This window comes from Homarus americanus, unplaced genomic scaffold, assembly GCF_018991925.1.
Source record: "Homarus americanus isolate GMGI-L3 unplaced genomic scaffold, GMGI_Hamer_2.0 scaffold51859, whole genome shotgun sequence".
Taxonomy (NCBI): Eukaryota; Metazoa; Arthropoda; class Malacostraca; order Decapoda; family Nephropidae; genus Homarus; species Homarus americanus.
In genome coordinates this window covers 3,576,375-3,591,070 of record NW_024711292.1, presented here as the reverse complement: position 1 = coordinate 3,591,070, position 14,696 = coordinate 3,576,375, and the positions used below count along the sequence as shown (strand labels likewise).

Sequence of the window (14,696 nt, the reverse complement as noted above, 5' to 3'; positions counted from 1 at the left end):
AGCCAGAGGGGAATGTGTGAAATTTCAACCTCCGCAGGATATGATAAGATCTGTGAAACAGCGCGGTTTGATTGATAATGACAAATAATTAATATTTTTACAGTATAGATTTATTTTCAGCTGTACATATGTATTATTATATATCTGATATCATGAACTATGTCATTTGTATTTGTAATGTTCATCAAGGCTGTACGTTTCATGCATTAAAATAATAAATCATAATAATGTGTATGCAACTTGTTTTATCCTACTACTATACCAAACTCAAATTGAAATAGTTACCTAAGGAAACCCATTTCTTCTAATCACTTCTGATTATAAAGAAAACGTGCAGTAATGGAGTGTGCGGTATTTTTGGCAACGCTGAGTCTAGTCTTGAAAGAGCTCACAACACTCTCTGGTTGATTGTTCCAAGAGTTCACAATTCTCAATCCGAAATAGTTACCCCTCACAGTTTTCTGGACTTGCGGCTTCTTCAACCTTGAGCTGTGACCCCTTGTGGGGTGAGCGTTCGCCAGCTCCAGAAACTCAGGGTGATCTGTTTTTTGTACGTGTGCTGATGCATACGGCACACGGGTGATGGTGACGCCCACTCATGGTTGAATGTCCGCCTTCGTGTAAACAAACAAACAACGTATAGACGGCCCGCGCCTTGCACACTAGCACCATCTGTTGATCCCGCGGCTTTTGCCTTGCTTTCCCGTCTTTCTTATATAGTCTTTGGTCTGAGACAGACACACTACAAGAACTATGATTATGACTTGAGCCGGAACCATACCCACTGATTGAGGTAAATTGTTTAATAGAATTAGTGTTTAACCATTAATATGGTCGTTTTCTTTAATTCTCACCACTTTATTAGTTTACTAGCCGTTCGGGTTCTCCAGGTTTATATTATTACAAACCTTATCTACTAATGGCCACTTACCCACTAGCCTGGCCAGCGGCCAGTGTAGGATCCCTCCATTTTGTTGATAAGTTTGTCTAGGGGTATACAATAATTTAATAAACGTATAATCAAGATATAAATAAATTCTGCACGTACATATGATATGCTTTACAACTAAAATAATCAGTCGGGAAGTGGAGGCGATCGAGCCAGCCACGCTGTAACCTTTTGTACTGATAAAGGCTTCGTCTACTCTTGTGTGCTGTATCCATTTTTACCTTACAGGTTTATCATTTTGTTCAAAAGATTATAACCAGTTGTAAATTGCCTATAATGTTTTTCTCAGATGGGACTCCTCTGGATGAAACTTTAAACGCTTAAGGTGTTCAATTACAACACCATGATCACCGTCGCCATATTTATGAGCCAACAAAATAAAGTCTTTTTATATTATTTATGGATGTATGAGGAAGCATTAAGTACTTAGCAATTTGTGAAAAAAAAAGTTTTACAAAATTAATAGAATCCGACGGAACTATTCAGATGCATTTTGCTATGGTTGAGGTAGGGACAGCGAGAGGGTCCTGGGTGTCTTTCTAGGAAGTGAGAAAAGTCTAAGCATAATTTCGTCGACAAATTGGTCATCTCTGTGTCCTATACTATGTTAGCTATTTACATGTGTTCCCAGTGACGTGGAATAGGCATCTTGCGATTTACGAATCTAGTAAATCGAGGCCAAAGACAACCAAGTCATGATCAGATTACATTACCAAAATGTAATTGAAGGACAGGCGAAAACCTCTTAATACAGTGACGATGTTGAACTTTGATCCACACAATCATTCAGTGACTTCGTAGTTGTACCCACACATCTGCTACACGTTTCTGAAAATAAGGTTGACTCAGCATTGGTCATAGGCTGCATTACTGTACTCACAAAAATCAATTTCCAGTCAGGTCCTAATGGTGTTTTTAAGGATACTGGTGGAAGCTATGCTGTTACTTTCATGATAACATTGGTGGATGGTATAATGTAAGTGTTATTGAATGTAGTTAATGTTTTGGACTTGTAGAAATTATCTCTTAAAACATTACAATACAGTATAGGCTCCTGAGTTGGGATAATTTCCTTGACCGATCAATGACTATATACTGCACTGTATTAGTGGATAGGGCATCACTCTCTAAAAAGGTTAATGGTAAAATAATGCCTTTGGGAATTCGTTTTTAATTTTATATAGTGATCTAACATTAAGGAGGATCAGTGAAATATCTTTATTTAAAAATTTTATTTTCATCACAATCATGAAGATCATTATACATTATATCACTTTTCATTACTTAGTAACTAATTCATAAGAAGGCACATCCATGTCTTCGGTAGGCATAAATTTCTGGTAACTGAATAGTCTAACTTATTGACGATATTTAAATACAGTATATATTTGAGAGCATCTCTGGACATGTGCCATGTAACTGGCCTCAGTGACAAAGTACATCACCTTTCTCAGGTAGTGTCACATTAAAATTCGAAGTTGTATGAATTTATTTGCATCCTAGAATTACAGCTGAATTATCCGTACTTCTGATGATACTAAATTGACTAAAGTGAATAAAGGAATAAAAAAAGTGGGGGGGGGTCCAAGTTGTGGGTGGGGAAACATGTCGAGAGCAGTGCGCCCACCCAGCTGGGGGGTGGACGCTGTAAGCACCCCCAAGAAACTTTGAAGTCTGAAGTCAGTAGTTAATAATTTTTACTATATAAAAACGCCTGAGTACAATATTGCATTTTCTGAGGAAATGGAGGGGTCCGGGCCCCCAGGACACCCCTCTGGATCCGCCCCTGGCATCTCATCTTATATGTCTGGGGTCAATCCCCAGCAAAGGACTGATGTGAGAAGGGTTTATCCAGTGTGAATCTAACTGTACCAAACATGGCAGGTTTTCTCCAGATACTGTACTCTGGTTTCCTCCTGTACTAACACTGGGCTGTCAATAGTCACACGTAAAATTTCGGAGCATATCGACCCTCCACCTGCACAGATAGTTGTTTTAGCTACTGTACATCCAACCTCTCCATCAAATTTGTCACATTGGGACACAAGAGATCACTCCAGACCACGACTCCTGTCTTGTCACGATGAAGCATTTCCCATTTAACCACAATCACACTTGCTTCCTTCACTAATCACTGGCCGGCCTTTCATCCAAGTGTATAGGTTGGAAATTGTTCTTGGATCAACATATATGTATTATTTTTCTTATTATATATATATTGTACAGGTATCATTACGTGTTTTTAAATTTAGATTATTTTTCAATTAGTTCTGTATAGGACGGGACTGGAGGGTAAGAAAAGCTTTCAATCTTCTTAGCTGGTTTGTCATCATCTATTTATTTCCCAAGATCGTAGACATTATTCCGGAGTCTGTTCCACGAACTCTCGTAGCCCCAGATGTTAGAATGAATTCTCACCTGTAGCCTCACCTGGTCATCATAGTGCATACTTGGGTACAGTTTAAGTCCTGTGATTTTCTCCACATCCTGTACCTTGGCACTAAATTCTTGGGCATATCTTGCAGGATTCTATTGGGTGAAACGGAAGAAGCTTTATATTTGTAGAGCAAGTATTGTAGTGGAAATGTGTTTACAGTATAGTACAGGGTATGTGAAAACAGCCTTATAATGAAATGCTAAGGTCCATAACATTTAATATATATATATATATATATATATATATATATATATATATATATATATATATATATATATATATATATATATATATATATATATATATATATATATATATATATATATACGTATTAGTAATTTATTGTTAAGTATTAAAATGGATACTTATTGCCAAAATTCTTTTAATTTTATTTTATACTCTTTGCCACTTGTCATCTTAATAATTCACTAATTCTCTGCTGCACCTTATATGGGTACTGGGCATACACAAGCTCTTGAATATACCTGGGCATGTTATCTGGTTGGTCAATAATGGACTTACAGGAGCTCACACATCATGCTGTAACAACAGTTGTTAAATATGCGCCGTGGATTATCTGTAGTTCAAACTCAGCAACTGTAAAAAATTTAGTCTCTGTTGATAAATGAGGTGTCTGAGTGCTTGCACCTATTTGGTAATTCTTTTTTGGACGTTCTCAATCAATTTACAGTCTTGGAGATCAAACACGATTGTGGTACTCCAAGTGAGGTAACATTATACCTCTGAAAATCCTAAGCATATACCTGTACTGTATAAGATCTTTGTATTCTTCCAAAGAGTTTATTTGCAATGTTCATATCACAATTATTTATAATGTTCAGTTTATTGCCAATAAAGGGCCACAACTCCCTGAGGTAATCAAAGAGTACCCTTCTACCTGTAATATGTGAACAGAAAAAAGTCCTACAGTAAAAGGGGCGATTGTCTAACGAGCAAGGCAGTTTCAGTGGGTCAAGACTAACTACCCCCAGTTAGGGCATCATTCAATTTCCTGGTGAGTAATCCCAGTCTATTTAATCAGTTTGCTTAATACTGGCCTGTTGGGAGTCATAAAATGAGGTTTTAGGATCACCCTTCCAATATTGGTAAACAAGGCTCCATGGTTGTAGGAATAGTATTTTTCTCTCCACCATAGTGAGGATGCACCAAGAGAGAGAAGGGTTTCCTTGATGGAACATTACTGTACTTACATATGAGGATGAACTTTGAAGGGTAGCTTAAAAAATATATATACAGCGTAATGGCGAAGTATCTGTAGTGCCTATTTGACTTGTATGAAAAACAGCACGATATTGTCTATAACACTTCAAATAACTCTGAACAGAAAGAAAATAACTTACTAAGCAGTTGGTGATGGAGAGATACTGTGGGTAGACAAAGGCAAGAGCGTCAACTTGAGTGTGAGGACAGTCTGCCATGTGGTTCACCAAAACTAAACAGCGACTCACTACAAGGAACATGTGTGTTGGCACCACCAATCCTCCACTTTGGCTGAAATTTAAAAAGTAATGAGATAAATGGTGAGCATAAACATAAAACTGTAATTCTGTTGTGACATTACAGAGTTCAAAACCAACTAATGGCTCCTTTAAGTATCTATTAAGCATTGACGTCATTATTAAAAGTGGAAATGAAGTACAGAACACTGAAGCCTCAAAATATGGACTACAGGAGTATACGGAGGAAAGTCTGTGTTATGAATGAAATTCTCTTCCACAGAATTTTTTTTATCTGGTTGAAAATACTGTACAGTAGGTTTACTACCAGAAATATAATTAGACATACATCTGTCATGAGTTTGGAATTGAATCAAGATCTTGTTCTGCTTTTAGTACAGTACAGTATTACTATTTTTCATATACTGTACTGCAATGGTACAAGTTTTCATATACTGTACTGTAAAGGTACAAGGAACTGTCTTTTACAACCAAAATTTAATTATCTCCAATTTCAATACTGTATTTTATTTGATTTGAAAAATTATGAAAAATCAGTGCACTGCCTAATATACACCCATGCAGTGACTACAATAAGAATTAAACGTTTATTTTTTAATTTACTCGTACAATCCACATCTACATGAAGACAATTTACCTGAAAGTGGTCAGATCATCAGCAAAGGTGTCAGCATTGTAGTCAAATACAGGTCCAGTAACAATATTCAAGGGTCCATATAACACCATCCACTTGTTGATAAAACCCTTGAGCTCCTGCCAACGCTGTGTCAACTGGTTGCTGAAGGGCACAGCATTGCTTATAAGATATGGCAACTGGTTGTAATCCATCCTGCTGGTGAACTCTGTTTAAAGAGATAAACAAGATTTTTTTATGAAATAAGGGTTTTAAAATAGAGTGCAATTTTTAGTGCATCAATTTAATCACCACTTTATGCTGTTTTGCTATTACTGTGTGCATACATGTTATTTCAAACTCTTTTGCTTTGTGCAATAAAAAATTGCAATTACGTGACTGGCCAGGGTAGTGCTGGGTCAGGTGGTGTAAGGATCTTGATCACCATCTCTTTCTCTACTGTACCTGCTGGCAACACCTTCCTCAAGCTGAGGTCCTTCATGATTAACTGCAGGATATACTGTTAAGATGACAATGCCAGATTTTATTTTCTGCTCCTCACAGTACTTCTCACTCAACTTTTACTTTTATCCTGTTAGCCACTAATCGGCTCATTAGCCGCCTGGGAGGTCAGTCACATCTCTGTTATACACTGCTGGTAAGTACTGGGCATGCACTGGCTCCTGAATGTATCTGCTAAAGACTGGTCTTGAAAGAGCTCACATTTGGTGCTGTCACAACACACGATGGCAAGTTGTTCCAAGAGTTCACAATTCTCACTCCGAAAAAGTTTGCTCTCACAGTTTTCTGGACTTGTGGCTTCTTCAACCTTGAGTTGTGACCCCTTGTGGGGCGGATGTCCGCCAGCTCCAGGTATGGACACTCAAATGAGTAGTGCCCTCTGAGATGTTTATACACCTCAATTAGGTCACCCCTTGCCCGTCTATAATATAAGGTAGGCAGTTGCAGCCGCTCTAATCTCTCTGGATAACTGAGGTGTCGAAGTGCTGGCACTAGTCTGGTGGCCTTCCTTTAGACTCAAATGTGTTGGAGTTGTACGGCTTCACTATCAAAAAGTCAAACTCCATACTGTTACCTCCAACACATGTTTCATGAGTCTAAAATATTGATAAAGACTTTGTATGGACCATCCTACTACAGTACTGAGTTTGAAAATTGTGCAGGTTACAGTTCAACTGATTTATCTGGTAAACCAATGTGCTTTCCAACACTGGTGTAAGGCCTTACATATGTGAAAGTGATTAGCAACTAAATTTTTTAAAGAACTATGTTACATAATTTTAAAAGTATGAACCAGTGTACTGTACATAACATAAGACTGCCTAATAAAGCTTATTTTTCCTTCAACTATTACTATACGTACCACAGGGGAAGAGCGGCTGACGGGTTATATTATAAGAGGTCACAGAGTCGTAGCTCGGGCAGTTCGCTGTCTGTTCAGGTGTCAGTCTCACATCACTTCTCCAGGGGGGGTACCTGTTAGTCTCGTGAATACTGGACACAGTAAAGCTTGTCCACAGGGGCAGCCTCACATGGGGAGCGTAGGCTGTGGTGAAAGTGACACATACTGTATATATATGTATATATATATATATATATATATATATATATATATATATATATATATATATATATATATATATATATATATATATATATATATATATATGTATATATATATGATAAGATACAAGAGACCGTTAAGATATAAAGGATAGAGAGTACAGTAATGTATAGTACTCTTTGTCAATGATCTAGAAGAGGAAATTTCCATAGTCAATATGCAAACACAAAAACATTAAAGATATATAATCAGGAAGTGGTGCTGGGGCAAGTTTTAAGATAGAGTACAGGTAATCTCAATAGTTTTCTTTCACAATTATTCTTTTCTTTTCCTCTGCCTCACTGCTTTTCACACAATTTTTCTCACCACTCACCAGTTATGTAATCTGGTTGTATTAACAAGATAGATGAGTGCTGGCTCTGAGGGACACCCCATGGCAGGTGCTCAGCCATAATATTTGGCATATTTTCCTGAGCCTCCTCCAGGACCTCAAACAAGTTCTCAGATTCAAACTGGTCTCCACTGCACTGGGCCTCTGAGAGACGGAATAATAGCTCTTCCTTGGTAGGCAGCTGTGCTATTGGAGGCAAAACTTGCTGTAACAGATGATATTATGTGTTAAAGAATGTATTGTTTGTTTTAAATGACAATAAATAGTAATAAAAAACAAACATTTTGGGTACTACAGTGAAAAGTGAATGGGTTCCATAGCCCGATGGTCTGTTAGAGAAGTAATGTTATGAGACTGCACTTGACTGCCTTCAGTTCCCAACTACCAGGGTGAATTAGGGGTGACTTAGGCACAATCATGACCCTTAGAACTGGAAGTTTATACTGCACTGTAAAATGTGAATTACGTTAACCTATCAGATCATCTGGGTACCACAACAAAGTCACTGTGTCAGGATATTAATGTACAGTATTATGGACTAATAAAATGACATTAGCAATAATGAAGAAGCTGAATTTTCTATTCAGTGTCGACATAAAAAAATATGAAGAAAAAATGGAAATTATGTTGCTCATAAATTCAGATTCTTCGACACATGCTCATTAAAGACCAGATCTGACCATACCGGCTCAAGTTCAGATACTACTTTGAGCCAGTACTGTACATGTCCAGTACTTGTCAACAGTTCATAAGAAAACACTGATTGACCGCTCGACTGGCTTTCGGCAATCATTAACCAAGAGCATAAAGTAAAGTGACTGAGAATCTGAATCCTGACAGTACAGAATTCAGATTCTCAGCTACTGCTCAGTAGACAGTCTGTATTAATCAACTGTTGGACACCATTCCAGGGTAATAATTGTCCAGTGCAGTCACGGAGTTATCTGGTATTTTCTGGGTTTCCCTTGATGCTGGGTCACACAGCTCATTAACTCGAGGTGTGATTGTTGTGTTGATGACAACTTTAAAACCTAGGGCAAATTCACATTTGGGTAGACTTAGGGCCATGCCAGCCATCATCAATATACTGAATATACTGAAAGGCACTTGGCAATTTATAGGGAAATAAGTATTAAATCTTAGTGTGATATATGACAATGATGAGGATGGAGACGGTGATGTTATGAATCATTATATTATAGTACTGTGTTTTAAAAACAAGAATAGTAATTACACTAATCTATCAAGAAGTAAAAATTGTGAGAAAACTCTCCTTGTAGAATGGAGAACCTACATAGGGAGGGAGAGGTGACAGAGGGGGGTTGACAAGCATGTGGTGGAGGGCGCCCCAAGTGCCGTTGTTGGGCGCAGGCTTCACGCCCATCAGGAGGCACATCAGATTATACAACTCAATGTTTTGGAAAGCCTCAACCTCAGTGTTTCTGCGAAAATCTGGTCCATGGGCGACAAACAAAGCCTGCAAGGGTTGTGATGATTTGTCAGATATGGAACCAAAGAGGAAATATTGAACATTCCATAGTCAAGCGGCTGTATATTTTGTTTTAAATACGAGTTGAACAAATCCAGTTACTGTAAATTAAAATAAAAAACTTAAATTAAGGAAATTCTTATTCAAATGTAATATGTATGGAATTTGCAATCCTGGAAAGACATACAGTACTTTAAATTCGTAGAAAACTTTACTGCATAGTATTAACAGTAAACCAAGATGATAAAATTCACAATATTGAGTGACCCATTAGTTACCGTACATTCAAGATGGGAAGTATATTCTGTAGTCATCACTTACATTCATGACAGGGAAGTAGTTGTCATAGCCGTGTTCACCAGCATCGGCCTTGTAGGAAGCATCACCGGCAATAGTGAAGCCAGGGTCCAGGTCCAACACAATGTCCTCCACACGACTCTGAGTACCCATGTGCCACCTACCAGATTGCCATACTTATTTGAGTGCTATGCTTATTAAAGTGTTACATGTTAGCATACCATTTAATAAGTAATTTCTACACTAACATAAAGGGTTTAATGGCTGATGTTTTCCTATTTCATATATAGTGATTTATTTTTAGATTAAGGTAAATTAATAAGCAAGAAATGAAAGGTACAAGTGATCATTGGCAAGGCCACAGGGTACCTTGGCCTACCTGATGGGGAGGAGTTGTTTCTCATAGACCCTCAACTCAGGGCGCTTGCAGGCTAAGGCTTGCATCATACTTCTCTTGGTGGCTGGAGGATGAAACAACTAGTTACACATTCACTTCACCTGGTCTGCATTGTTTTGTGAAAATATTGTAACATATCTTGAGAGATTTAAGACCGAGAGTAATATGAATGTTTCTTTAAATTCGCCCATTCATAAAAAAAAAATTCTAATATAATTTTTCCTCATTCATGATTTATAAAGTATACGTAATGTTTTACTATTGATTACGGGGAGAATTATCGTGAATCTTAACAGTGGTCACAGAACCTCTTCCACAACACAGAAATATTATACAGTAGCTAGAGTTATTAGAATACTGTACTGTACTTCATTGGGAAAAAATACGTATAGTTCAAACTCTTGAAAAATCCGAGAGGTGAATGAATCATTTCATCTGCCTCGTGTATCCCAACCAGGTTAACCTGTTAATTTTCCTGTGTGATAAACATTTAATCATTACAGACTGCCAATATAAAACCAGAATCGTGTAGCTCCCTGGCTCATGATCTGCCTGTGAATATTCCTGTCAACGCTTACATATACACATTGAGTAGTGTTTCGCCCCAAGCTGTAGTTATAATAGAAACGTGGGTATACAGTATGTGACTGAACATATAAAAATACTTGTGCTAAAAAGGCAATCTCAATAATGCTGGAAATACGCTTCTTTTTTTCTTCTTTTTTTCCAAAACTGTTAAGGACAACTAAGGTTATATAATTAAATGGACATGGGGCTCTTAAGCTGGTGCAAAGATATCTTGCAAGGACTGGTCATGTAATGTAGCAGAAGTACTGTCACACTGGCAGACACAGGCTCACATGGGCTTTCAAAATCTGTACAGTAGTGTATACTGTATCTGAGAATCTGGCAAGAAAGTTGTTCCTAATAGAGATGGTTTCAACAAGTACAGCATATAATAAGTCAACAGTATTTGACACTGAACCAAGAGTTCCTGTACAGGTACTGTACTTATCAATAAATACAAAAAGACACAATACCTGGCTTCGCTTCACCTCACCTACTTTACCGTCAAGAGGAGTAAATCTGCTAAAGGGACCATTCCAAAACCGGGTCCTGTTAGTGATGTTAGGGATGTAATCATTGAGGTTGATTGCCTTGTCTTGTCCGGCTTCTGCCATGCCATGGTCAGCAATCAGCATCATGTTGACACACGACAACAGGTTGCGTGCCTGTAACCCCTCCACCAGACGCTTCACCATCAAGTCAACACGAACGAGCATTTTTTCCAACTGCAAGTTGCAGTGAAAGACAGATTATATAAGATAGGCATTAAAGAACATCTTCAGATGAAAATCCCCTTTGTATGAGACACACATAAGCTTCAAGCTGGAAATAAATAACATTTTCACAAGAAAAAATACTGATATTGTTATTCCTGGATCCGTCCCTGCTAATGCAGCATTTTTCATCGTTATTAACTTGTATTATGTTCCATAATTTCTATAAACAATTACGTCATAACTACTGTACAGTGAAAATATTTTATCATTCATCTGAATGAGACATAATGTACTATACCTCAGGGGAGTGGGGGCCGAAGTCATGACCCATGTTGTCTGGTTCATGCATGTAGAGAGTGATAAATTCAGGACGACTCTCTGGGGGCAGCTCCAGCCATGACAACACCTGTGGGGAGGAGGTCATGTTATGAACAATTATAGGTTGGAAAAATATTAAAGTCAGAGAACCAATTACAGCTCAGTAAAAGTGCTACATGAATGCCAAGGATCAGTTGCTTGTAGGCAGATAAGCCATATGACTGATAAGGTTAATAGCAGGCTTTTAAAACTGTCATATAATAATTAAAAGTAAGCACAGGCAAGCATAGTGTCAAAGATTCCTAAATAAACAATTATATGCCAAAAAAAATCACATAACTAGTTGAAAGAAAACAAATAAATATCTGAAGGACAACTAAAATATTTGGTATGCCTGTGACAGAATCAGTGGTGGGGAAAGGCCCAGGTAAATTGTATAGTACATAACTGGATAATGAGGCAAGTGATAATACACATGGTACTAGTGTACTTACAGGGTAAATGCTGAATGGATCGAATGTGCAAAATAGTGTAGATGGAAACTGTACTTAATGAGAGCAATATAAGCGTGTACAAGCATGTGTGTTTACAGTGAACAGGAAGACTAACAGTGTCCAAGATATATAATCATCAAACATTTCAACATTTGGTCGGGAAATATAAGAACTAACCTTGTCGACGCGGTACTCAAAGGAAAGAGATTCATTATAGTAGTACCAGTAGGTGGGATGGTTGCCGTCCACCTCAGAGCCTGGCCAGAAGAACGTAGCTGCTTTCTTACCCTGAGCCAAAGATAAAAGATTATTTTGTCATAATTTATTTTGTTATAATTTATTTATCCGCATTCTGAAAATTTAATAGACACTAATAAAAAAACCTTTATTACAAGCAATCATTCATTATCTTCTCTGGTAAAAAAAAATAATAACTTGACATTAATCTATACTTTCTATTAGATTTGTACAACTTAATACCCAAGCAGAAAATATAATATGAGAAGAGCTTATGTAATACTGCAGCTACACTGTACTGTACTGGTTTGAATCTACCTTGTTATGTGGCAGTCTAGTACGTTGGGATTACGTAGTTGTACTTTAGGATTACCAAGACAACTGTACGACTACCGGTTGGATCCCCAAGACGCCTTTAACAAGTCAAGTGGTTCTGGTCTGTTTTATGGCCAACATGGAGAACTTGATTCCCTCCTAAAATGGGTATTTTATGTTCCACTAGGTTCAATCCCATTTAAAGGAGCTCATGGACCTTTTTTGGGGTGATGTTTTTATCTCTTATCAACACTCCACTAACTGCTCTCTTTCAGCTCATGTTCTTCAAGGTATTTTCAGATAACTGTCTTTTCATCTTGGAGGTGTTTGGTCCTCTGAATGATGAATGAATCTCAGGAGCAATTAATTTTTTTTTAAGGTATGTACAATATATCCTGGCTAGGGTACTAGTTTATCTAATGTATGACCTACTCACTAGCTGGGGGTGCTAGTTTATCTAATGTATGACCTACTCACTAGCTGGGGTGCTAGGTCGTCTGATGTATGACCTACTCACTAGCCTACTCACTAGGGGGGTGCTAGGTATGACACTCTAGCTGGGGTGCTAGGTCGTCTGATGTATGACCTACTCACTAGCTGGGGGTGCTAGGTCATCTGATGTATGACCTACTCACTAGCTGGGGGTGCTAGGTCATCTGATGTATGACCTACTCACTCTGATGCTGGGGTGCTAGGTCGTCTGATGTATGACCTACTCACTAGCTGGGGTGCTAGGTCATCTGATGTATGACCTACTCACTAGCTGGGGTGCTAGGTCGTCTGATGTATGACCTACTCACTATAATAGCTGGGGTGCAAGCCAATATTTTTTTCTTCAGATACAACCTTCACCTCCTGGTCCTGTCTACTCCCACAATAGCTGTTCCCAATAGAGAACTTTACCTACAATCGCAACTTATGATTCCTGTAGAGAACTTAAGACTAATGCAGAAAAATAAATTAATAAAGAGTGGAAACTGACCTGTCTTTCTACAGTTTTCCAGACAGGTTCTCCTCCCCACCAGCGAAGTTTGAAGCTCTCGGGGCGGCCAATTCGAAACTGTGTCTTGAACTCCGGACTGTAGAACTTGTTAGCCATAATCCCGTGTGCTGGTGGGTTCATCCCCTGCAAGAACCATCACTCACAGTTACACACACGAACGTCAATTAGTACAAATAATTAAAAAAATAATAATCTGCCATCAACACCAAGCAACTATATTAAAATTATCTCAGCCCACGTAATACAATTTCAATGGACATTCGTGAATCTAATATATTTTAATCTAAATTTCGTCTAGTAAGAGAAAGGTTAAATTAAAATAAACTGAATACTGGATTAGTTGGTTTTATAAATGTTTGGATAAATATGATAAAGTAACCTTCACTTTATTCAGTAAGACAGACATAGAGAAGATGAAGGATAGCTGAGGACATAGTAGGGAAAAATCAAGGTTTAAATGTCATTCTTTAGACCTTGGGAAAAAACACCAATTAGCGGGGAAGGGGGAGTACTGACGGTGACGATGGTGTAGTGGTTGGGGAAGGTGATGGTGGGGTAGGAGGGCTTCATATAGGGGGCTCTAATACCCTTGTCCGCCAGGGCCTGCAGTGTGGGCGTCAACCCCCTCGTCAGGTACTCCGCCCGGAAACCATCCAAAGACACCAACACCTGCGAGAGGAGCAAACATGAAGATGTAAATGAATGAAGAGATAAATTATACATACAGTACTGTGATTAACACGTTCAATGCTACCAAAAAAACCTGTAATGTTGTCTATCTTGTTTAGTGCGTGTGTGTGTGTGTGTGTGTGTGTGTGTGTGTGTGTTATTTATACAGTTTTGTGGATATTTATGTGCCTCATGGTATTAGCTTATTCTACCATAATACTAAAGCATTTCATAAGTGGTAGTGGCATGTTAGAGGTGATGACAGAGTACCACATGAGGTGTTGGACTTACCAAGGGGTGCTGGTCGTAAGTAGGAGGGCATGAGGCGGGCTGGAGGGTTGCTGGGAGCGGTGGCGCTGTGTGGTATGGAAAAGAGACCGACACACTCACCTTCACTATCACCGCCACCAGAAGTGCCTGTCAACGATAATATAACGTTAGTAATGGATTTAAATACAGTTATAAAATTAGACCAAATAACAAAACATTAAAGGAGGATTGAGAAATTGACTACGCCAGCATGAAGCTAAGAGTATAAATGTTTTGATCTCAGACACACCAAAGATTAAAACGACCAACTGGTGACGACACTGGACACCTCAAGTAGAAAGAGATATTAGAACGTCTTCAGTTGCCTCGTTTATAATTTATAGACCTTGGTTTATACTATAGACGGTCAAGGGCCGATCCAATACACGTTTATAATCATCAAAGTCAAGTCCATATACTGTATCTACAAAT

The 14,696-nt window shown here is 38.3% G+C and overlaps 1 protein-coding gene across 1 annotated transcript in view; it reads right to left on the bottom strand.

Moving 5' to 3' along the window:
• Positions 1-3,258: 3,258 nt before the first annotated feature.
• LOC121873563 (venom phosphodiesterase-like) overlaps positions 3,259-14,696 on the bottom strand; it is a 52,806-nt gene continuing 41,368 nt past the window's right edge. Inside the window, exons 3-16 of the mRNA XM_042377239.1 lie at positions 14,247-14,372; positions 13,803-13,955; positions 13,266-13,409; positions 11,909-12,019; positions 11,218-11,325; positions 10,697-10,928; positions 9,619-9,700; positions 9,264-9,399; positions 8,748-8,930; positions 7,436-7,658; positions 6,862-7,044; positions 5,502-5,706; positions 4,748-4,898; positions 3,259-3,478 (exon numbers count right to left, since the gene is read on the bottom strand). Coding sequence (XP_042233173.1) covers positions 3,287-3,478; positions 4,748-4,898; positions 5,502-5,706; positions 6,862-7,044; positions 7,436-7,658; positions 8,748-8,930; positions 9,264-9,399; positions 9,619-9,700; positions 10,697-10,928; positions 11,218-11,325; positions 11,909-12,019; positions 13,266-13,409; positions 13,803-13,955; positions 14,247-14,372 — 2,229 coding nt within the window. The 3' untranslated portion in view covers positions 3,259-3,286. The remainder of the gene's footprint in view (positions 3,479-4,747; positions 4,899-5,501; positions 5,707-6,861; positions 7,045-7,435; positions 7,659-8,747; positions 8,931-9,263; positions 9,400-9,618; positions 9,701-10,696; positions 10,929-11,217; positions 11,326-11,908; positions 12,020-13,265; positions 13,410-13,802; positions 13,956-14,246; positions 14,373-14,696) is intronic.